The sequence below is a fragment of the Phodopus roborovskii genome, unplaced genomic scaffold, assembly GCF_943737965.1.
Source record: "Phodopus roborovskii unplaced genomic scaffold, PHOROB, whole genome shotgun sequence".
Lineage (NCBI taxonomy): Eukaryota > Metazoa > Chordata > Mammalia > Rodentia > Cricetidae > Phodopus > Phodopus roborovskii.
The window spans coordinates 11,444,006-11,469,334 of record NW_026126588.1 but is presented as its reverse complement, the minus strand read 5'-3'; the positions used below and the strand labels follow the sequence as shown (position 1 = coordinate 11,469,334).

The following is a 25,329-nucleotide window of genomic DNA, read 5'->3' as shown; positions in this document are numbered from 1 at the left end:
TGCCTGGGTTTTGCTGGCAAGCCAGTCAGGCTAAAGCAGTGAGCTCTGGTTCAGTGGGAGACTGTCTCCAAGAACAGTGTGGCCAGCACATCAGAAAGTCATCCAGCCCTCACTTTGGCTTATACACACAAAGAACGTTTTCATGGAGTAGCTCACTAGCTATAATAGGTATTTGGACTCGTAGATATAAACATTAGGAAAAGATACCAGAATTTTAAAGTTTATTTTCTGAAGTGGGATGTATAACCGAAATCTAATTTTAATGATTGTCCTAGTCATAGTAAAATATAGTGAATGATGTAAAAATAGATGTTGGCATATGGAACTTATGCACGGTTTGCTGTTGGGCTTTTGGTTTTAACTAAACATTAGAAGCCACTGGTGTTTCCGACAATGAAATGATTTGTGAAATCAGTGAGCTATTAAGTCAGTTGCAGCATGTCATAGGATGTACCTTCACTTTTGTGTGAGGATGATTTTTTTAATGACTTTATATTTGAGCCTTTAATGTAATTCTTTCTTTAAAAATAATTAGTTTTTATGTTGTTAGTTTCATTGTTTTCCTGTTGATATTGCCATTTTAACTATAAATATCTTACTAGATGCTTAGAGTATACCTAAGTAAATCAGAATTATAGGACAAAAAATCATTTTACTTTTATAATACCTAATATCTTGTTAAATCGGGGGTTCACTTTTTATTTCAAAAGATTTTGTCCTTCATATACTATCAAAGATAGTTTTCCATCTAACACTGAAATCTTTCCTCTAACTAGTTTTTACCCCTTTCAGAGGAAATGGATGTAGAAGCTCGTCTTACTGAACTGTGTGAAGAAGTTAAGGTACTTGAAAAAAAAAAATTTAATTTTAATTATTTGAGTGATTTTTATTTTCTCTTCTAAATATTTTGTTCAAGAAAATTCAGTTACTTCTTTTTTTTTTTTAACTGCAAAGATAAATTGGGTAATCGTGCTAGAACCACAGATTAGATATGCAAAGACATCTAACCTCAACATAAAGCTAACTTATCCTTTGAAAAATTTGCTATTTTGCACATAAAGAACAATTGACTGAGCAAATATATACACTTTCTTCTGTGATTTTATTTAAAGAATTTCTGAACATGTTTTTAAAGCACTTGTATAGTTTTGAAACATAATATTTGTTTATCGATAACTATTTTGCAAAGAAATGGGTTTCATTGTGCCAGTATTTTGCAGGACTAATTGTACTTTGTTCTCATTTACCCTCCCTGCACACTGTCCTGTCTGTCCCTGTCTGTCCCTGTCTGTCCTCTTGCTGGCTCTTCCACAGAGCAAACCAGCCTGTAGCGTAAACCTGTTTTCCACGTCATTCTTACAAATTGGAGACATTTTTATTTTTTGGTCAGGAAACTGCCTTGACTATCTTAAGTTCACTGTATATTCACTGTTCACCAGCTAGGTTGATGAGAGAAATCAAAGCCATGAATCACATGAAAGTGTCCATTTGGTTTGGAGTGTGTTTCTGTATGTGTCAGTGAAAACTAGATTCTTAAAGTAAAGGGTCTTTTTAATATTTACAAGTATGTAGGGTATGCAAGGATGTAATTTTGTATGCTGTCACAGGGTTTATAATTCAACTGATGTTTTTCTTTAAAAGGTCACCAGCGTGGAGCTGAAGTGATGGATGAGCAGTTAATAACTCTAGCTGTTCCTCCAGAGCACTGGAAGTTCTGTTCCTAGCACTTACATGACAGTTTACATTGATCTGTAACTCCAGTTCCAAGGGATCCAATACCTTCTTCTGACCTCCATATTCACTAAACACATACATATACATGCAGGCAAAACACTAGTCTACATAAAGTAAATAAATACAGGTTTTTAAATATAGTTCTTAAATAGTTACCCAAAGGGCAGTATTCATTTAAAAATAGTTATAAGAAATGTGCAGTCAATATGAAAACAAAAATAATCTAGTCTTTCATTCAGAAATTGAAGAGGGGTCGCTTTGTTTTGGGTGTTTTATTTGTTGTTTGGTTTGGTTTTGGTCTATTAGGATTTAAATCTTGTTATTCCCATTCCTTTTTTTTTTTTTTTTTTTTTTTTTTTTTGGCTGACTTTTATTCATATGATATCTGCTGTTCATATATGTTTCTCCCATATGACAGGTGTCCTGATCCTTTCACTCAAGGAAACTTCCATCTTCCTTACACACACACACACACACACACACACACACACACACACACACACACACACACACACCCTATCAACAGCAGGCGTTAACAAGACATGTTGCTGAACCTCTTTTTAAATTCCACTCCTTTGAAAATCTGGCATGTGAGATTTTACTGTGCCATCACAGCTTTCTCTTCTTCAGTCAGTAGAGTTAGCTCTCTTGCCGAGTCAGGAAGGTTAGTCTTGAGTTCCTGTTCCAGCATGTAGTGTTTGTAATCCATGTCAGAGTCAACCCTCCACTCACTGTCTGTTCCCGCTGATCGACCTCCATTTCCATGGTGAACATTCTTTAGTTTTCTTTTAAAAAAGATTTTAGTGTTTTATTTTATGTATGTGGTATTAAAATACTGCCTAGCTTGATGAAATTGCCTCAGTACCCATCAGTTAAATAAAAAGCATCCTTCAGCTGTTCTTTCTCTCTCTCTCTCTCGGCACACATGTACACACTCGACTTCATGCTGATGTTCTCGATAGTGTTGTCATGAGGTATGATGAGTAATTCTCAGGAGGCGTCAAGCTGTTTGTCCTTATTTTAGAAAGTAGAAAACCCTGATGAACTGGCAGAACTGATCAACATGAACCTCGCACAGCTTTGCTCACTTCTCATGGCTTTATGGGGACAGTTTTTGGAAGTCATAACACTGCATGAAGAATTAAGAGTTCTACTAGCGCAGGAACACCATACCTTGAGGGTAAGTTAAAGAAATGTGGTCTTTTTATTGAGTATTGTGTGTCTTTAGGAATTTATTTATTTATTTATTTTTTGAGACAGGATTTCTCTGTGTAATAGCCCTAGCCATCCTGGAACTAGCTCTATAGACCAGGCTGGCCTTGAACTCACAGAGATCCTCCTGCGTCTGCCTCCCAAGTGCTGGGATTAAGTGTGCGCCACCACCGCCAGGCAGGAATTTCTTCTAACTAAAAATATTCTTAAATAATGTTAGATAAATGTAGAAGAGAGACATCATTGTGTTATTGTTTGATTTTTAAAGCTAATAGTAAAATAAGACAGTTCAGTAAACATCACACCTCAGTACCAACTTCTGCTAGTAAGAAAACCACCTAAAGGTAAACAAAACATGAATATGTATGGTAAGAGAAAGCTCCTAGAACCCAAAACCAGGAAGGAATTAGAAATCAGTCACCAAATAGGCATTTCTAATAGTCTCTCCTTCTTTTGTCTTTGGTTTGGTTTTCCATTTCCTTCCCTGACCTCTCATGAGACCATATATATGAGACATTTGGCAAGGTTAACTCAGAAAGTTAAACTGTTTTATTATATAGCATGTACTTGTTACTGAATCCTGTATAAGTCAGCTCATGTACTGTGTGTGTCCCCTTATATGCTTTTTAAAATACCTGCCAATTGTTGATTTTTCTCCTGTGTTATGCACCATTTGAGGATATACACAATTTATTCTCTTGATAGACATTTAGATTCTTCCTGAGTTTGTAACGATTGCAAACCAAGAACAGTTTCTCTGAAGAAGACCATTTGCCCTAGCACTTCCGTATATATTTCCCAAGATTAGGAACTCTTATCCATTATAGTAGCCAACTTTAGAAATTTATATACTGATTTAATAGTGATAAGTAGTATCTGGCCAATCTAAATTAAACTTTTGTTGGTGTGATACCCTAATAGAAACCATATAAGAAAGTTCCAGAGAGGATGCAGTCCACATGACATCAGGAACATGAGGCCTACCAGTCATGTGGCATTAGCTGTCTGAAAGCAGAGAGAGGGAGAACAGGAAGTAGGGCCGGACTATAAACTCTCAAGGCCTGCCCCCAGTGGCCTATTTCCTCCAGCACGGCTTCACTTCCTAAAGGGTTCATAACCTTCCAGTAGTATAAACCATATAGTGGCCATATAGTGTTCAAACACATGAGTTACAGGAGACATTTCGCACCCAAAGCACAATGTGGCCCGTTGTTTAAATTTTACCAGTTGTCATGTCCCTTTTGACAGCCCCACCCCAGATTCACACTTCAACACTTCACATTCCGTCTTAATGGCCTTTTAATTTCATCTAGTGTGTAATCATATGTCTTTATCTTCTGTGAGTGATTGTGTTTTGCAGAGTATTGGCCAGTGGTTGCATAGAATACCCTCAGTTTGGTCAGTTCTTCCTAGTAAATAGAGTAAAATGACACAGTGTAAGTAGGGATGTTGTATTTCATTTCTTCTTCAAACAGTTCGATAACTTTCATTTTTCTAAGGAGTTTTTCTATTATGTCTGCATTTTTAAAATTTACTATTATCAAATAACAATATGTTTCATTTTTTCTAAAAACTAGCTGCCTGATCTCTAGTGTTTTCCACCATTTATGTACTGATATTTTTGTGCCCTTATCTTTTTGGGGAGTGGTCTTACAGAAAGTCTGTCATTTTGTTGGGGTTTTTTGTTTGTTTGTTTTGTTGTGTTGTGTTGTGTTTTTCTAGACAGGGTTTCTTTGTGTAGTCCTGGCTGGCCGGAGCTAGCTCTATAGACCAGGCTGAGCTCAAATTAGTATTTTTAATGAACATTTTTTTCATGTTGTTACTTCTCTCTTTGATGAGTTTTCTTTTCTGTTTTATTATTATTATATTTCAATAAGTAGGGTTATCAGTACTAAAACATAATTTTTTAGGGTTCTTCCTTAGAAGCCCTTTAATAAAGATTAGTTACTTCTCTAAAATGAGATTCTGCAGTGGGTAAATTAGCATAATTACAGTGTCCACCACACTAATGATCTTCTTTAGCTTCATATAGTAATTTAAAATGGATCGCTCAATAAATGCAATGTGTGTCTTTCAATTTTCATTAACATTTTCACCACCAAGATTTTGCACAGTGATGAACTTTAGCAGAAATGTAGCCAGCCCTCATGGCATGCTCACACTGAACTCCAGCCTCTTCTTGGTGCTCTTTGGAAATTAGCACTTCTCCTCAGGGAGGTCAGTGCATCTATTATCATTGTTTTCTCCATAGCATTCTGACTGGAATGTGACTAAATCACAAAGAAGTTTTCATTTGTGTTCTTCTGGTGGCTAAGGATGGTGTTTATTGACTGCGTATATACCTTTTGAGAACTTTCTTTTCAAATGGTTCATTATTGCAAAGGTTGGATAATATACTCAACCCAAATATTCGGGCATCCTATTCTAAAATTATTAGAATATTGGATTTGTGTTAAAAGGTTCCTAGTTGTATTTTTTTATTTCTTTTCATCCTTTACTTACACAGATTTTTGGAGAATTGTTTTTTTATAATGGCTTTTTCTTTTTTACTTATTTATTTTTGTTTTTTGAGACAGTGTCTTACTGTGTAGTTCTTTCTGACTGTCCTGAAACTCACTGTTTAGACCAGGCTGACCTTGAGCTCACAGAGATTCCCCACTGCTCCGCCTCCCAGGTGCTGGGATTAAAGGCATGTGTCACCATTTCTGTGGTGAATTGTTTTCTATATCAAGTTGTTATAGCTGAGCCTGGTAGTTCATGTTTATAATCTCAGTACTTGAGTGACAGAGTCAGGTTTGCTGTGAGTTTGTGATCAATGTGAACTATGCAGTGAGTACCAAGGCTACAGGGTAACACCCTGCCTCCAAATTATAAACCAGGCAAGCAAGCTCTGGTTCTTACAGTGTCCTCTGACTCTTTATGTGCAATCATCTCTGCAAATCCTCATGTTCTTTTTGATGGTGGTGTTCATGATTAGCATGGTGATACTTTCGAGTCAGGATTCATCAAATTGGGCTTAAAATGTGTAATGCCATAACTCAGGTATCCCTCCAGAGAAACTAAAATGGTGAGCTAGGGATATAGCTAAATGGGAAAGCACTACCTCACATCACATGTGTGCTAGGTTCAGTTCCAAGTACCAGGAAGAGGAGAGGGCCTAGAGACCGTAATAGTAATAGAGTAAGATAATAAAATGGCCTGCCACACGTGCAAAAACATCTTTTCCTTTGTTAATTTGCTCTTTTAGAAGAGATGTATCAAGAAGTCAATTCATTTAAATGAGCTAGAATTTTATCTAATATTAAATGTGAAGCATTTTTGTGTAATAAAGCATTGTGGTATCCTCCAATAACACAAAGAACATGTATTTATATAAACATTTGTAAAGTGCCTGTAGTTTTCATAATCTTTCAGATGGAGACCCTGTACTCAACATTAGACTTTGCTGTGCATGAACACATGCAAAGTTATTATAACAAATATTCTGAACAATCTGTACAGCATATTCGAGTAAGCCCAGAAAAAGAACATTTAGTCATTTTGAAATTTCAGCTTTTTTTCTATTTGCTAAAATTTGAGTAGTTGCAATATTGCCAAGTAAATGATTTTTAAATTAGAGTATATAACCAATCTCACTTTCATAAGCAACTGTAACAAAGTAATAATACATTCCTTGTAACCCCCTAAATTTAAATTTGGAAACCTAGTAAACTTTAATATTATTAAATTAATTAATGTTGCCATCAGGTGGCAGTGATACATTACTTATGGTAACACAATACAGTGAATGGACTTATTCATGGCTTATCATCCCAGTGTGCTAATAATTGTAAGGGAATTATAAAAAGAACCTTGTATGATTACATAGAGGCATGGAAAGATTGCTAATTACAGAGTCTTGGTGTAGAAAGACAAAAAGAACTTTAGAGCATAAGATTTAGTTTCCCAATCTGTACTTGAAACCCTGGGCTGCTCACTTAATTGGCTGTGTGTCCTTGGCTCCTTTTGCCACCGGTTCCTACTTCGTAAAGGACGATGTCTTCTCCATAGCACATTTAAGGTTTAAATCAGAGCCTTAGCACAGAGCCTCCTAGGAAGGATACTGGCAGGAGCTGCTACTTACTGAAGGAATCAGGACAGTTAGGGAGAGAAGGGGAGCCTGTCACTGACTAGCAATGCAGTGGAAGCTGGAGAAGGAAGGTTGCATGGAATGAAACAGGAGTCTTCTGGAGAACAGGCAGAGAAGGGAGAGGGGTAAGGAAAAGAGTGGCTGTTATGAAGATACAGTATGGAAACATTATAACGAAACCTCTTTTTTTGTGTACTTAATGTAGTAAAAGTGCATTTACACTTTATAGTCACCAGGGAAAACAAACTTCAGACAGACAGGCAGGTCCTTTAGTGCTGAGAGAAACAGGAGGTAATTAGGTAATTAGGCCACATTTAAAAGTGAAGAACACAGTTCATTTTTCTCATCAGTGCCCCACACCTGTCTCTTTCCATGTCTGGATCAGAGATCTGTGTTACTCACCATCAAATTCTGTCTTGCCAGACAAATTCTGACTTACTAAAATTCTGTACTTAAAAACCAAAGAATCTCAGATCATATTTTCCCTTAGAAAAGTATCCTCAGTCCAGAGAGATGGCTCAGTGTGAAAAAGAGCTTGCCGTTCATATCTGGCGATCTTAGTTCAATTCCTGGAATCCATGTAATGATGGAAAGCAAAAACTGATCAATACCAGAATTGTCCTCAGACTTCCACACATGTGCTATGGCACACACACATGCGCGCGCACACACACACACACACACACACACATCCTCGACATAATGGGATGTGAACATGTGACATATTTCTCTTCCTTATGTGTACCCAAACAGCGTATATTTTTCTTTCTTAAATTGGCTTTCTGGTATTCATTACCTTACAAAACCTTTCTTTTCACCATTAAAAATATTTTTAAAATCCAAACACAATGGAAGTAGTCTGCAAATCCAATAAATATTTATCAAATGCATTCCTTTATAAGATGCCCAAATACATTAGAGGACATAAAAGTTATCAAAACATACCTCCTTTGGTATCATAGCACACACCTTTAATCCTCCCTCTTGGGAGGCAGAGGCAGGTGGATCTTGGTGCGTTAAAGGTCAGCAAGTTACAGGCCAACCAGAGCTAAACAATGAGACCCTGTCTTTAAAAGGAAAATAAAACATACTTCCTGTCCTAAAGAACACCATATATGAGGAAGGGGTGTGAGTTGTGCATAGTTCTGCTAAGGCAGTATGCACTGACTGCTAGAACAGCAATTAGGAACTACTGTTGCATGTGTGCTTTGTTGCTGTGTGCACAAGTATTGAGTGCAATTTGAAAGTGCATCACCTGAAGCTCAGAGTCAGATGCCCAAAGCCAAAATGCTAATAACTCACTCAGTTCATGGTCATATATACACTTGAATGTCTAACAAATAATGTAGATGAAGTTAGCCACCTGGGATTGCCCTCCATCATTTCCCATGTGGTGGGCACTATTTTAGATATGGTAGACAAAGCAAATGGTACAAGTAATATCTCTACCATTAAAGAGGTTAAATGAGGTCCAAAATGTAAACTTAAGTTTCTCATTCAGTTCTGTTTCTTTATTCCACACTGTATAGAAATACAGTGACTTAGGTACACTGAAGGAAAGAAGTTTAATTCTTACAGGAATGGTTTTTGAATGCCTAGTGGAATCAGCATCTCTGCTTGCTAGTCTATGCCAGATTGACTAATGAAACACACCATGTTATCAATGCTCCTTTTTGAAATTCTTTAGGTTCGCAGATTTTCGGAAGCATTCTTTTGTTTTGAACATCCGAGAGAAGCTGCCATTGCGTACCAAGAACTTCAGTAAGTAGCCTAAATCCAAAATGCAGATATTTTATTTCCTTTTACATAAGATGTCTATCATAGAATTTATTAATTAAAGACTTCATAGTATGTAAAGCAGAAGACCAGGTTTAATTTTAGAAATTATCTTTTGAAAGCTCCATTCTGTTCATTGAAAAGTATAATGGACTTACAGTGTTTGCCCTGATGTAAGCTTTGTCACACTTTGATAATACTCCCTAGCACTGCTCTTCACATGCCATCTTCTATCTTTGCTTCCTCGGGTCGGATTAGCTCACATTCATCATTTTCATATCCTATTTTCACAGTCTAGATGTGATTGGCACTGCCTTCTGTGACATAAATGATAGATAGTTAAAATACCCAAAATAGCCAGGCAGTGGTGGTGCACACCTTTAATCCTAGCACCTGAGAGGCAGAGGCAGATGGATCTCTCTGTTCAAGGCCAGCTTGACTGCAGAGTAAGTTCCAGAACAACTCTTAAAACAAAAAATCCAAAATAGATGCCTTCCATCATTCCTACAGAATGTGATTAGGTCTTGTTTTCTTTGAAGTCATTTCACTGAGAAAAATTAAACAGACACAAAGAAGTGAATACTATATGTAGATAGATAGATAGATAGATAGATAGATAGATAGATAGATAGATAGATAGATAGGGAGTGTTTTGAATAAGCAAAACTAAGGTGAAGAAATTTCAAACAGTGATCCTCTTGGGATTGACAGGTTTGGGAAATTAGGAAAAATGTGAGTAGATGGAAATTATTATTCTGTGTTGTGTATTCATTTGACAAATCTCATAGGATATGTTTCAGTTCATGTATATTTTGTCTTCTAAAAACGCCTATAAACAATAACTGTGGCCGTAGGAGGTGGTCATTTTTTGGAGTATAAAAAAGGGGCAGGTATTAGCTGTTCAGACTGGGTGATAAGTAATGCAGTTAACTGTACTATTTTGATTCTTTTAAAATTTTTACTAGATAAGAAAAAAAATTTTTAATGTGTCTGAATGTATGTATGTTCGTCATTTGTGGGCCTGGTGCTGTTGGAGATGAGAGAAAGGAGTCAGATCTCTTGGAACTATGGTACATTAGTTATAGTTACATGGTTGTGAGCCACCATGTGGGTGCTGGGAAGCAAACTGGGCCTTTTGCCAGAGCACTAAATGCTCTTAATGACTGAGCCTTCTGTCCAGGCCCTAGAAAATCTTTCTGATCACTATTCTATATTAGAAATTTGTATATCTTGTTTTAAATAGCAGTTCAATGTATTTATCAACAGGTATTAGTAAAGCAGCCATGTGAAACATACTTTTTCCCTATGTTCTCATTAATTAATGAGTAATCATTGAACTTTTGATACTACTTAATATGTGCTATTTGTAGCAAATTTGGAACTTAAACAATGTGTATTGATATTCATACAATAGAATTGGAATTAGCTTATCAGCAAACTATAATTTCATGTCAGTAATTCATTACCAGTAAATCATTGTTTTCATTTTGCCCGTTTTGTCTCTGACCAAGAAGCTTTTCCCAAGGACATGATTATATATTGAGGAAAGGGGCTAGGACTGGTGGGGGAAGAGAACAGGGTAGATTTTAAAGTGGAGGTGGGTGTAATTATTTTTTCACTACAATCTGACTTAAGAATATTTTTCAGTGCTCAGAGTCATCTACAGATGTGCACCGCTATCAAAAATACTTCCTTCTGCAGTTCTCTTCCACCCCTACCTATTGAATGTAGTGAATTAGATGGAGATCTCAATTCATTACCTATAATCTTTGAAGATAGGTATTTAGATTCAGTTATTGAAGGTAAGTATAATCTAACTAAAATACGTAAGCTATGTATGTCAATTTCAGCATATTCTTCCAGATATACATAAAGCCATTCCCTAATAGTAAATCATCTCCCCCTGTGGTTTCATTTACTTTTGAGGAAATTAGAAAGTTGTAGTTAGAAAAAGTAGTCTCGACCCTTTGAGTTCTCACACTTGTTGTAAACTTGAATCTCTTTTTCTTTGGATAAAAGACTTAGATGCGCCCTGGATGGGAATTCAGAGTCTTCAGATATCAGAGGCCAGTAGAGTGGATAAACATGACACTGAAGAAAGCTCTGTAGCAGGACTTTCTAGCCCAGAGTTGAAGGTCAGACCTGCTATTGCCTCCAATATTTGCTATACAGAAGGTGAAAAGCAGCTAACAAAACCTCTAAAAGGAAAGAATGAAGAAGCAAATAAATCCAAGGTTAAGGTCACTAAGCGCATGAAAACAATCAAACCAGAAAACACAAAAAAGTTAATAAAACAGAACTCTAAAGATTCTGTGGTTTTAGTAAGCTACAAATGTTTGAAAAGTACAGCATCAAGTGATTTCACTAAATGCTTGGAAGGCCATGCTTCACACAGTCAGGAAGACGGTCTGGATCCCACAATAAGTGGGTATAATTCTGACACAAAGGCCTGCATCAGACAGACAAGTCAAAAGGAAGCTGGTTCTTTGCCAGCTAACACAGACAGAACTGAACAGCAGTCTCCAGATACTGAAAATATGCAACCAGACCAATTCGATCCATTGAACTCTGCTGGCAGCCTAAATCTTTGTGCAAATTTGTCCATTTCAGGTGAACTTGGTATCTCCCAAGATGATAGTGCTGTCTTACGTATGGAGTACAATCTGGCAGCTAGAAGTGTATCAGATGAATGCCATGACTGTCAGACAACTCCCTCTTCAGGAGTTACAACACCGGAAGTCAAGTCCAGCAGTAAAGAGCCTGTCAGTGGAGAGAAAATAACGGTTAAAATAGGAGCTTGGACAGAGCTTCGAGAAGAGGAACTATTTGTGGATAATTTACTACCCAGTTTTGAGTCCTCAGAAGCTAGTGGTAAATCCAAGTCTGTAGAAATAACACTTGGAAGGAATGCTTTACAGGATGCAAAGTGTCATCCTCCTGAAGAATCATTAACCAAATTAAGAAGTACTCTGCCTTCCGCAAAAGAATATCATGTTGTAGTAAGTGGTGACTCGATTAAGTTACCAGACACTAATGCCACATATGCCTCCTCTAGATTTTCAGATTCGGGTGTTGAAAGTGAACCAAGTTCTTTTGCCACACATCCAAATCCAGAAGTGCCCTTTGAAACTCTCCAAGGGCCAGGTCCCTACAATAATGAACGATTATTTCCTCAGCTTTTGATGAAGCCTGAACATAATGTAAAATTTTCACTAGGAAGTCACTGCACAGAGAGCACAAGTGCTTTAAGTGAAATACAGTCGTCTCTGACGTCGATAAACTCGCTGCCTTCTGATGACGAACTGTCACCTGATGACAGCTGTAAAAAACTTGCTGTACCTGAATGCCATCTGAGTGATGGGAAAACTGCAGTAAATCTCGGAACGATGGATCTGCCAAAGTGTGATGATGCTAAAAAGTCAAGTATTATTTTACAACAGCAATGTGTTGTATTTTCAGGGCATTTGGACAATGAATCTTTAGCAACACATTCATTAAATCCAAGCAGTAAAGACCCTTTACAACTTACTTTCTCAGGTGAAGATACTTCCAGTGATGTGAAAAGTAGTTGTAGCTCCAAACCTAATTTGGATGCTGTGCTTACAGGCTCCCCAAGCCATGATATATCTGATAACTCTGCAGAAACAGCAGCAACCCTAAATTCAAAACTGATTTGCTTAGGTACTCCTTGTGTTGTTTCAGGTTCCGTTTCCACTAACACAGAGCTTAGTGAAGATAGAACTGTGGAAAGAAAAACTAGTGAGCCATTAAATGACAAAGAAATGTATTCAGAAACCCCTATTAGTGAAGATGACCCTCATCTGAGTACAAGCGACTCCGTTTCCGGTAGTACTGATGTGGTAAAACAAGGGCTTGTGGAAAATTACTTTGGATCTCAGAGCAATACAGATATTTCTGACACAAGTGCTATTAGGTACCACAGCTCAGTTAGCTCTCAGAAGGAAGCCTGTGAAAAAGGAATTAGTGATCTTCAGCAGGAACAAGGCAAAGAGGAGGAGGAGGAGGATCCACAAATGATTCAAAATGGTTATTATGAAGAAACAGATTTCTCAGCTGCAGATGGAACAGTAAGTGTTCTGTATGCAAGTGGAGATATGCTAGGAGAAGACAGGCATACACAGTCCGAAAAAGTAAACAATGAATATCTGAGGGCTGGTGTCACTGTTCCTGCTGTTTGTACTTCTGGTTGTTTGTCTTTCCCATCTGCTCCACGAGAGTCTCCTTGTGGTGTTAAATATTCTTCTAGAAGTACATTTGATGCCATTACAAAGCAACCAAGCAGCATTTCTTACAACTTCACTTCTTCAACTTCCTGGTATGAAAATTCACCAAAACCTCAAATACATGCGTAAGTAATGGAACTCAGTGTCGTGTGCTGTGTGTATCTAGAGCATCAAATATAGTGCCAAAAGGTGAAATCCTTTTGGTTGCTTCCTCCAACAAAACTTGCTTCTTTTGATTAACTGTTAAAATGGTGTCATGGATACAATATAGGCAAATTGCTTCCATGTGGTCTGTTGTGTAGGTTAGACATTTTCCTTCAGTAGTTTATGTTAGAAGTTTGCAGTAGCTAAGTTAAAACCCTGTATTTGTTAGTGCGTTTCTCCCCTGTGACTTCAGAAAAGAGCTGGGTTTTATGAGTCCATGTGGAGAGTAAGGATAATATTGAGAATATGGATGACACTTCCTTGATCTGTGTGCACTGGTTCCTAAAGTCTACTTCAACCTAGGCCAAATCATGATCTGTTGATGTGAGGAGTGTGAGTGTTGCGTACAGTTCACAGATTACTCTGGAGTTGAGTATCTGGAAAACCTAAAGCTAGAATGTGCTAACAGTCATTGATTTGGAAACTTATATACTAGCCTGGAATGATAGTGTAGGTCTTTAATCACAGCACTCAGGAGTCGAGGCAAGCATATATTTGTGAGTTCCAGGCCAGCCTGCCATACAAGGAAGTATCCAATCACAGAGAGGGACCCTATCTTAAGAAAAAATAAAAACTGATAACCTCCTTTTGGGTTCTTCTCACTTTTTCTGAAGGACCAGAAAGCAAAGTCTGTGTGTTTTCACCCAATGTATACTACACAGACTACTATATACTTTTCTCAGTCAAGTGGGTGTCATGTTAAATAGCAGTTTTGGTGTTTACAGTCTTCAAGTTAAGTTTGTTACCATGCCAGGCACTACATGCTGCCAGTTACAATCACGCGGCTCTTTTGATAGTGCTCTTTACTGGTATTTTTAGAGAAAATTTCGAGCAAGCCACCCTGTGTGAATACCATGCTGTGCTTTCCAGGATAGCTTCTTTTAAATTGTAAGAGAGCAAAGAAGGAATGCGATTGCATAATAAATGCCACATTGCCATTTTTCCAGTACTTCTTTGAGTTATTTATTCTTTGCATTCAATGTTAAATTATATATAAAGTGTAAACAGCTTCTGACATTTTCATAGTCAGTTTCAAGGTTTATTAAAAGACTATTTTAAAGTTACTGCAGGCTTACAGTATTCATTGTATCTAATTAGAATATGTGCTAAGAGTAGCAAAAACGTCCTTTGATAAAGTCATTGAGATGATCCATGTGGCTTCGTGATTTTTTACAAATATTGCTGATCTTGTTTTCCTGCACATCTCTAAATTCATTATGCTCTCTTTTTGTTTCTAAAAACAAAGAATGATCAGTTTTTAGTAATGCATATTTTCCGTAATATTTCACTTCAGCTTCCTTCAGGCAAAAGAGGAATTGAAGCAACTTAAGCTGCCTGGGTTCATGTACAGTGACGTTCCTCTGCTGGCACCCTCAGCGCCTTACTTTAGTATGGAAGAAGACGATGGTTCTGAGGACGGCGTGCATCTCATAGTCTGTGTTCATGGTTTAGATGGTATGTGGCAGCCATTGATGCACCCCATAGCAACTTAGTAGATTTTCCTAATAGAATATTTAGTTGTCTGTAGCCTTTTGAATTTGAAAAGTGGTGAGTTGCTAAAATTAATTGTATATATTACATTTTGAAACAGATACATCCTTAACTTTACTAAATGTTGTATTAAATTTTCTTTTTTTTTTTTTTTTTTTTTTTTTGTTGTTGTTGTTGGTTTTTAAGGAAATTTGCCATGGATCTTATACTCATATGTAAATGTTTTAGTTTTTAATTCTGTATTCTCAATTTTATCAGCTATAACCTCAGTACTATCCCTTTAACAGTTTTCATATCCTCTTTTTACCTTGTTTCATAAAGCTTACAGGCTGAAAAAAAAAATGGTACCCTTACTAATTTAAGGCATCACTAACTTCATGCTGTAGCTTCATAACAGCCATGGCTACTCAGCAGATCTGTCTTTCTTGGGTGATAAGTGTTAGAAAAAGCCAGTAATTTCTAGATCAGCATGATATATTACTATAATCGTACAACAAACTTTTATGAGATCTAAAAATATTTAACAAAGATTTTTTTTTAAGAACCTTCAAGAAATAGAATACCTTCAATACCAACTTTTTACTCCTATCCTCAAATGTGATATCAAAGAATTATCTCCTAAACAATACTAATTGAGAGTAGAATTCTCTGACAGGTTTCCTTCACTGAAATTTTCAAAATGAAGAATGTTCTTATGTCACAGAAATTGATTCAGAACAATAGAGAGAAGATGGAATGCAGCCCATTCTTTGGTTGCCCCAACTGTGGTACCAAATCTGGTAGCAACAACATACCAACATTCCCCTAAATAGACTGACGCCAGCTACTAGTACCAATATATTGAACTATTAGAACAAAGTTAAATTTCCAGAATATAAAAATAAATATCTATTTGTTGTTTTATGTCTGTTTTGTAAATAAGCTTACAATGTATTTTTAGTTAACAATTACTAAGCTATCCTAGCCACCACCGGAAAGTCTGAATGCAAATCTAAACTACATTCAGGATTTGTTCCTTGGTCACTCAGGGCAGTGACAAAGAGCAAGTCAGTCATTTACAGCTGCTGTGTCCACTTAGCCTCTAAAGTGGTGGGTTGTTGGGCAGATACATGAACTAAACCCCTTCAGAGATAAACATGGAAAGACATTGACTGGGAACTCTTCTACACAACATACTGTCTGTCAGCAAGTGGATTAAGACATGAACTTCCTGTTTCCAGAAACTGTAAAAATGCAAGATAGTGTACGTAGCACTTTACACTTTGCTTTATCCTTTAAACATGGCTTTTCATTTTCTAGGAAACAGTGCAGATCTCCGACTAGTAAAAACGTACATTGAACTTGGACTGCCTGGGGGAAGAGTTGATTTTCTTATGTCTGAGAGAAACCAGGTAAATAAGGCAGTATTTTCAGTGCCAGTTTTTAACATTTTGCTTGCTGCAAAATGCCTGTGGTCTTGGAAATACTTTTCTGACTTTTGTGAAGTTTTCACCAGTTTCTATGTCAAGGATGTGCAGATGACACACGTTTGACTTTTGTTTGTATATGGAACATCCAGAGGTCTGATTTCTATACAGAAATTTTATTAACTAAGCACTCTGTGAAGCGCTGGTTTCATCCTGCTGGCCTAAGACAGAACTAAATGAAGCAAGTGCTGTTACCAGTACCGAGGCTCTTTCCCTAGAAACGTGTTCATTTAATACAATGGATGCTACAGTCACTAACCTGCCTAAAGATAAAAGATGTTGATAACACCTGTGTAAAAAACAATATGAGTGTATTCAGTGTTTCGTGTTTAGTATATAATATATTTCCCTTTTGTTTAGAATGATACTTTTGCTGATTTTGACTGCATGACTGACCGCCTTTTGGATGAGATCATACAGTATATTCAGATATATAGTTTAACAGTCTCAAAAATAAGGTAACGTTATTACACGGTCTATTTTTTTATGCCTACGACATACAGAACAACAGTCTGTAGCACTCTTAGCCTAACCTGAAGTGTAGGAACTAGGGCTGGAGAGAGGACTCAGCTGAAAACTGTGTCTGCGACAAGTGTGACAACTTGTGTTCAGTCTGTAGGACCCATGGTGTTGAAAGAGAGAACTGACATCCACATGCTGTCCTCCGACTTCTGCGTGCACACTGTGGCACACACATGCATGCATACATACCCGCACAGAAGGATTTATTTTAATATAAGGAAGTACAGAGCAATGCTTTAGAGCTAGGGAAATTGTTTCAAGGTTAGAGTGCTTACTATGTAAGAATGAGGGTCTGAGTTCAGGTTCCCAGCACAATGGGAAAGGCAGGTGTGGTGTTGAACATCTCTCAGTCTAGTGCTAGGGGACCAGAGACAAGTAAGTAGACCCTGTCTAGCCAGCTCGTGAGCTCTGGCTTCTTGAGAGATTCTGTCTCAAGAAATAAAGTAGAAAACAATAAAAGCAGATAGTTGATGCCAATCTCTGGCCTTTACACATATATCATACGTATGTACTTGTATACAAACATATATGCATACATTCACCATTAAGGAAAGATTGTATTATTGTATAAAGTGTTCAGACCCTGCAAATATTTTTAAGTTATTTATTTCTATACAGTTACTAATTATGATAGGTGTTAAAAGTTATTTTAAAATGGGAGGGAGAAGGAACTGGGATTGGTATATAAAATACGATTATTAGGAAATAAACTTTTTTTTCTTTATGTTAGTATTTCAAGTTTTAAACTATTATTTTAAAACATTTCAAATTCTTAGTATTTCAAAATAATCTCTGGTGTGTCGGGTTTGGAGAGTTTTCTTGGTAGTGGTGATTTGTTTCTCTCTTAAAACAAATAAGAGAGAAATTAATGTCTTTTTCTTACAGCTTTATTGGACATTCATTGGGCAATTTAATAATCCGTTCAGTGCTTACAAGGCCAAGGTTTAAATATTACCTCAGCAAGCTCCACACTTTTCTCTCTCTTTCTGGACCTCACCTTGGCACACTCTACAACAGCAGTGCTCTTGTCAATACAGGTAAGAGAGACGTTTGTTCTGCAGGTATTTTAAAGACAGTTTAGAATTTTTTGGTATTTATTTTTAGAGCCAATTTGTCTCACACTTGAAGTATCATAAAATAGAAGATGAAGCTAGTTCCTTTTGTTGTGTATATGAAATAAGTTAATAAAAAATCCTTTCATAGGATGCTTACAGATCTTCCCTGCGAGCTAGTCTGGCTACTTTTCTGAGTTCTAATCGAGAAGCAAAACTTAGGAACTAGAGAAATGGCTTAGCAGTTAAAGGTACCCTTTGATTCTCTGTACCACATGGTTTCTCACCCAGGTCCAGGGACTCCGGTAGGCCTGCGTATGGTGCAGTTTAAAAACTTTCAAGAAGCATAACTTCACCTTTTCTCCATTCTTGATCTTTGAGTTCCCAGTTAAAAACCCCAGGATGTTTGCCCTGATGCGCCTGCCTTTCCGACTCTTCACTTTGAATTTGTACAGCTGCATGCAGACCTCCATTGGAGTATGCGAATATCCATACTTTCTTGGAACCCGGCCGACTTGGTCCCGTTTCCTATTGCTGCAATAAAATAGCCTGACAAAAGCAAAGCATGTTCAGGGAGAAGGGGTTTGCGTGACACATTGTCCCAGGCTACGGTCCCTTGCTGGTGGGAACAGGGCAGCTGGAACTTGAAACTGCTAGGCAGGTGATGTCCAGGCTCAGTTCATGCAGCAGGCCTGTGCTCAGTCCAAGGCCTAGCTCATCTGTCACATAGCACTGCCCACATTTAGGTGGGTCTTTCCACCTCTGTTGACCCATCCAAGCGAAGAGCAGTCCCGGGAGAGGGCTCAGCAGGGGCCTGCATGGTAGAAGGAGAATGCCTACTCCCTCTACCTGTACTTTGACCCTTCCAAACACAAAAGAAGAATTAAATAGACAACACCCGAATGAACCTGTTCTAGACAATCCCTCGTTTATACTCCTTCCCCTGACGATTTTTTTTTAAAAATCAGGTCAAGTTGTCAGTCAAAACTGTCACAGATTCTAACTCAAAAGAAATGGCTTTCTCTCTCCTCTTTCCAGATAACTTGCCTATCCTGCTGTCTTTCTTTCAGAGTCTAATAAAATTGTCTTCAAGCTTCAAACCAATAAATAAATAAATATTCAGAAAAAAAATTTAAAAAATTGAGGCAGTATTTGTCAGTGGGCCCAGAGTTTCCTTCATTAAACTCTGTTTTCATTACATTTTTATCATCTAAATAAATGGTTCTAGTCATTTAGTTGAAAAGATAAATGTCTGATGTATTATAAAGCTGTGGTAATGATTAAGAGAAAACTATTTGTTAAGAAATGAATCCAGTCTATCCTAGAACTTGCTATATAGACTTGGCTGGCTGTGCGTTCTTAGTATTCGCATAAATGTTATGTGCCACAGTCCTCAACCCATATAAACATTATATTGAGATATGACAGGTCCCTGCTTTGCCTACTGGTTGGTTTTATTCTTCCCTTAGTGTTTTTTGTTTGTTTTGTTTCGTTTCGTTTTGTTTTTTTTTTTTAATGTGATAGTTTAGTCAGATTCTCACTTCAAAAATAAATTTAAATCTTTTAAAAAATACCATTGTTTTTATATCCTATATCCAACCAGTGATTTCAAAGCACAGCCAATTCTTTATTTATAGTTTCAAAAAGAAATTATGAGGGAGGCTGCAGGTGACTCAGTGGTTGAGACTATCTTTGTAGCTGCTCAGTACCCCACACCTGCCTCTGGCATCTCACAGCCACCTGTAACTTCAGTCCTGGGGATCCGATGCCTTTCCCAAACTCCACAGGTACTTGTATTCATGTGTATATACATACATATGTGTACACACACGTCCACACACCCTGACACACTCACACACAAATGTGCAAAAATAAATATTTTTAAATAAATAATTATGAAGCCAAGCAAGGTAGTATATATGCCTGTGATCCCAGCACCTAAGAAGCTGAAACAGGAAGATCATGAGTGTGAAGATACCCTGGCCTTCATAGTGAGACCCTGTCACAGAGAAGGAAGAGGGAGGGAGACAGAGAAATTCTCAAGTAACATGAGAGACAACTCCACAGGAATAGGATGTGATAGATTGGATTTCTTTTTTTCTGTACACTTTCTCTCAGCTGCCGTATGTCTAACAGATTTAGTCAAAGAATGATTGCCTTCATTTGTTTTTTCACTATTCCTAATATAAAACAGGAAACAAAGAATTTGGAAGTGAATGGCACAATCTTGAAATGTTGGAGGTATTAATTTGTATTGTGGTGAAGATTCATTTAAATATGGGTTATTGGGACAGGAGGAATATGTCTCAGCAGTTAAAGAGCAAAGGCTGGTCCTGTGAAGGACCTAGGTTCTGTTCCCAGAGCCAACATGGCAGTTCACAACAGTTTGTCACTCCGCGTCAGGGGGTCTAGCACCCTCTTCTGGCTCATGTACCAAGCACACATGTGATACACATACATGCATACAGGTAAATACTCAAGCACTAAATAAAGATAAATAAACCTTTCAAAATATGTAAAGATGTCTTATTTGTACAATTATAGTTAAAAATAGTATGTAAATAAAATTGAATTGTTACTAGAAAATGTAACAAGTTGTTCATTCCACGTACTTTTTAAATTAGTCTACCGTACCTTCCCTTTAACTACTAGTAGTGTGAAAACTCAGTTCAAAGGTATTGGATCTGCTGTTTGAGGTTTTGCTCCCTCTGCTTTCTTATCATTTTAAGTAGGATATCTAATGATATGATGTACCCAAGTTGTTCTTTATATATTGTTCTGTATTTTATTATTGACAGAATTTAAATACCAAGCCTCCATGAATGATAATGAATCATTATGAATTAATGAATCATTAAACTGTGATTAAACTGTACTTGTAAATAATGTTTATCATGGAGTATAAGTACTTTGCAAATAAATTTTTGTTCACTAACAAAATGTTAGTGTATGAAGTACTGTTTTAGATGAGTATATTTGATCATTGATAACTTTAGTATGTATTACTATTTTCCTGTATACGCTGATGCATCGTATTAAACTTTCTAGGCCTCTGGTTTATGCAGAAATGGAAAAAATCAGGCTCTCTTTTACAACTGACATGCCGAGATCATTCAGACCCTCGCCAAACATTTTTATATAAGCTTAGTAATAAAGCGGGTAAGTATGTAGTAACATTTTGGAATACAGGTTTGTAAGCTAACAGACTATCAGGTCTTTCTGGTGATGAAAATATATCATTCAGCTATAATTTTGGAAAGAAATAGCAGAATTTAATGCTAAGCTATTAGAGTAGTATTTAATTTGTAACAGGATATATAGACAATCGCCTCTGGCAGTATGCTGAGTACCTTGAAGTACCATGAACACTAGTCAGTGGAGGTGAAGGCTCTAGGTAGGCACCAGCTTCACTTCTCTGTGTTTGATGACATATATAAGTGTTGACTTCAACAACAGGGCCTGACCATCAGGTAATGGAGATCAACCAGTACCCTTGGCAATAGTTTGTGATGTGTAAGGGTTCCATGGGTCTCCTTTGGTCAGTAACTGAACAATATTTGACCCCTTCCTGACACTGGAGGTTTTACCTGGTAGCAAAAGATATTCAGTGGGGTATTGTGTGGCTCTATTAGGGTTCTATATATATTACAAAGCTTCTATAGTAGTAGGTTTCCATATGGTTGTGTAATGGTCTTTTAGCGTTTGTTATTCCTCCCCATATTCTTTGCTCTTCTCTTCTGACCCCTTCCTATTAAATCCTCCATTCTAGTTTCTCCTTTATATCTCTATGACAATATATGCTATTTCCCTTTCCTCCTTACTGAGTACTTAACTTCCATGTTTATATGGATTACAGCACACATTGAAAGCTTAAGAGCTAACATTCCCATATAAGAGAAAATATGTATATTTGTCTTTTGGGGACTGGGTTACTTCACTTGGGATCCTCTTTTTTTTTTTTTTTTTTTTTTGCTCCATCCATTTACCTGCTAATTTCTCATAAGAAAATAATACTCCACTATATAAATGTACCACATTTTATTCATCCATTCATCTTCTGGACATCTAGACTGTTTAAAATTTCTGACTGTTATGAATAGAGCAGGAATGGACATAGTTAAGCAAATGCCTCTGCAGTAGGATCCTTCACCCTTTTACTATACCCAGGAGTATATATAGCTGGGTCTTTCCATAGCTATCCCCAGCTTCCTGAGGAACTGCTGCAGTAATCTCCATAGTGGCTGCACAAGTCTGCAGTCCCACCAGCACTGGATGAGTCCTCTGCTTTCCTCACATTCCCACAAGCATGTGCTATCGTTTGTTTTATTGATCCCTTGGCCATTCTAACTGGGATAAGATGAAATCTCAAAGAAGGTTTGACTTGCATTTCTTTGTTGAATAAGCATGTAGAACATTTCTTTGACTATCTCTCAGTATTTGTGTTCCATCTTTTGAGAACTCTATTTAGTTCTGAACTCCATTTTTAATTCGGTTACTGGTCTTCTTGATGTTCATTATTTAGTTCTTTATACATTTTAGATATTATCCCTCTGTGGATGTGTATTGGTAAAAATTCCCATTCTATAGCCTGTTATTTTGACTAAATTATGTTCTTTGCCATGTAGCAGCTTTTAATTTCATGAGGTCCCATTTGTTATCTTAGTGCCTGTGCTGTCAGGTTCTGTTCAAAATGTCGTCTGTGCCAATGAATTCAAGCCTCTTCCCCACTTTCTATTCTGTTAGATTCAGGGTATCTGCTCTTAGGCTGAGGTCCTTGATCTTTTCAGAGCTGAATTTTGTGCAGGGTGATATATAGGGATCTGTTTGCATTCTTGTGGGTGCTGCCATCCAGTTTGGCCAGCACCATTTGATAAAGATACTGGTCTCTCCCATGTATATTTCTGACTTCTTTCTCACAAATCAAGCTTCCATAGGTGTGTGGACTTACATCTAGGCCTTCAATTCCTTTGATCATTGTGTCTGTTTTTTATGCTAATGCCATGTTTTATTATCATCATTATTATTACTGTAACTCTCTAACACAACTTAAAATTAGTGATAGTGGTACCTCCAGAAATTCTTTTATTATTTTCAGGATTGTCTTAGCTATCCTTGGTTTCTTTTGTGTTTCTGTATGAAGTTGAAATTTTTCTTTCAATTTCTTTAAAGAATTGTGATGGAACTTTGATGGGATTGCATTGGATCTGTAGATTGCTTTGGGTAGGATTAATATAGGATGGCAATATCGATCCATGCACATGGGAGATCTTTTCTTCTTCTGATGTCTTCCTCAAATTCTTTAGTTTTTAAAATTTATATTATATAATTCTTCTACTTAGTTAGTAATCTCAAGAATTTATTTTTTTATGCTGTTGTGGAAGGTACTGTCCCCAATCTCTTTCTCAGTCTGTCATTTGTATGTTGGGAAACTGCTGGTGTGTGTGTGTGTGTGTGTGTGTGTTTATATTCTGCTTCGTTGCTGAAAATGTTTATTGGCTGTAGAAGTTTTCTGGTGTTTTAGAGGTTTTTTATATATAAAATCATATCATCTGCAAACTTCCCTTCCTATTTCTATTTCCTAATACATAATAGCCATTGAGGCAAAGCACAAAAATGAACATTGTTGAATAAGCCTGCCAGAAGCTATGTAAGGCATAGCTCCAAGAATTAAATCCCTGTGGGTTACAACATAAAGGCATCTTAGTCCTTACACATTGTTTTGTAACCCTTGTGGAAGACATTTTGAATAAGTTAACAAAGTGAATTGTTCTGATGGTGCATGTCAGTGTCTTTGTAGCTTGGAATAACTTTTCAGTAATGTTACTTTTATATTCATAATGTATGGTCTCTAGAATTGCTTGTACACATGAGTGATCAGATAATAACTTTCATATTTTTGTTTGCTGCTTTTTAAAAAGAATTGTAGAATAACACCTAATTTTTTTTCTAAAAGTAGATTAAGCAATATATTTTTCTGACTTTAAGGTGGTATATATTACTTTACTTGTATATTAATAAAATCATACTGTCTCCACTTAGTCTGTTAGAGTTACAGGTCTAGCACTCATTCAGTTTATGGAAAATGTGCCACCCAAAAAAAAAAAATCAGTATTTGAAGCCATCTTTCATTGTCAAAGTCAAGTCAAACTTAATATTATATTGATAAAAAAAAAATTATGTTGTGCTAGAATCATCCAGTGTATATGGATCTTAAACTGAGCCAGACAGTGGTGACACACACCTTTTATCTCAAAATGTGAGATGTAGAAGCAGGTGGATCTTTGTGAGTTGAGGCCAGCCTAGTCTACAAGAGGTAGTTCCAGGACAGCCAGGGCTAAATAATGAAACCTTGTCTTGGAAAAGCCTAAAAGTGTTGAAATACCTTGCACCAGCATGACAGCTCACAAACATTTCTAACTCTAGTTCCAGGAAATCTGATACTCTTTTCCAGCCACTGGGGCACCAGGAATAAATGTGTTGTACATATATACATTTGGCGAAATAGCAAATAAAAATAAATTCTTTTTTTTTTTTTTTTAAGTGGGAAAAGAACAAGTTTTCCGTAGAAAAGTTGAGATCTGAAATGAATGTTTACAATACTCTGCATGCCCATCCACTCATGGAGAGACGGGTTAGCCAAGGAGTCTGGTCAGTCGCAGACCACCTGGGCATCGGTGTATTTCCCATCATATGATGCCAAAGGTGGAACAAATTGGGTTCATCAGATGTGACAGTGAAGAAGGGAATCATTTTTTTCTCAGTATTTTTATGAAATGTATGTGTATGTATGTGTGCAGTTGATTAGTTCATTTATAGATATTTGGTTGTTTACATTACTGCTTGAGTATTCTATTTTTTCAACTTGTCACTCAAAACAGGGGACAGCATTTCATGAGGAAAGGAGAAGAATGACTTTATCTTTTGTAAGCATGATGTCTGCCATGAGTGTTGCTGGTTTATGTAGGTCCAACCTTTCCAGAGTCATGGTCCTTGAAATGTCTCCAAAGATCTATGTTCTAAGTCAACAGTTATCTTCACAATTAGCTTGTCCTACGACTGACTCAGCATGAAATACCAGAATCTTACTGTGAAATATTCTAGAGCAAAACACCATGTTTCCACATCCCATTGTGATATATTGCCATTATTTTATTTAGTAATCACATAAGTTTTTATTAACCAAGCCAAATAACGACTTTGAATATTGATGATGTTAAGAAGTTAAGCACTGTATGGTTCAATCACAAAAATAACCCATGGATTTCACCTGAACTCTCCTTTATAAAGAAAGAAGTCTGTGGGAGGGTGACACATTGTGAATCTATCACAGTATCCATTATTATTATCACTAAGAAAATCAAAGCATCTGGCAGTAGTGGCACACATCTTTAATCCCTGCTCTTTGAAGTCAGAGGCAGGGACAGCTGAGGCTACATAGAGAAACCATGTCTGAAAAAACAAGGAAGAAGGAAGGAAGAAGATCAAAGCATGTGTCCTCT

At 36.9% G+C, this 25,329-nt stretch overlaps 1 protein-coding gene across 6 annotated transcripts in view; it reads left to right on the top strand.

Annotated features, from left to right (window-relative positions):
- Positions 1 to 25,329, top strand: part of Fam135a (family with sequence similarity 135 member A) — a 69,953-nt gene that overhangs the window by 41,405 nt on the left and 3,219 nt on the right. For 4 of the 6 annotated variants that reach the window (XM_051204589.1, XM_051204590.1, XM_051204588.1 and 1 more), the window contains 10 exons: positions 793 to 842; positions 2,759 to 2,914; positions 8,763 to 8,836; positions 10,499 to 10,653; positions 10,871 to 13,220; positions 14,594 to 14,754; positions 16,090 to 16,181; positions 16,617 to 16,714; positions 17,664 to 17,815; positions 20,879 to 20,989. In XM_051204589.1, the coding sequence (XP_051060546.1) occupies positions 793 to 842; positions 2,759 to 2,914; positions 8,763 to 8,836; positions 10,499 to 10,653; positions 10,871 to 13,220; positions 14,594 to 14,754; positions 16,090 to 16,181; positions 16,617 to 16,714; positions 17,664 to 17,815; positions 20,879 to 20,989 (3,399 nt within the window). The remainder of the gene's footprint in view (positions 1 to 792; positions 843 to 2,758; positions 2,915 to 8,762; positions 8,837 to 10,498; positions 10,654 to 10,870; positions 13,221 to 14,593; positions 14,755 to 16,089; positions 16,182 to 16,616; positions 16,715 to 17,663; positions 17,816 to 20,878; positions 20,990 to 25,329) is intronic. The other 2 variants (XM_051204592.1, XM_051204591.1) reach the window with 1 other exon arrangement.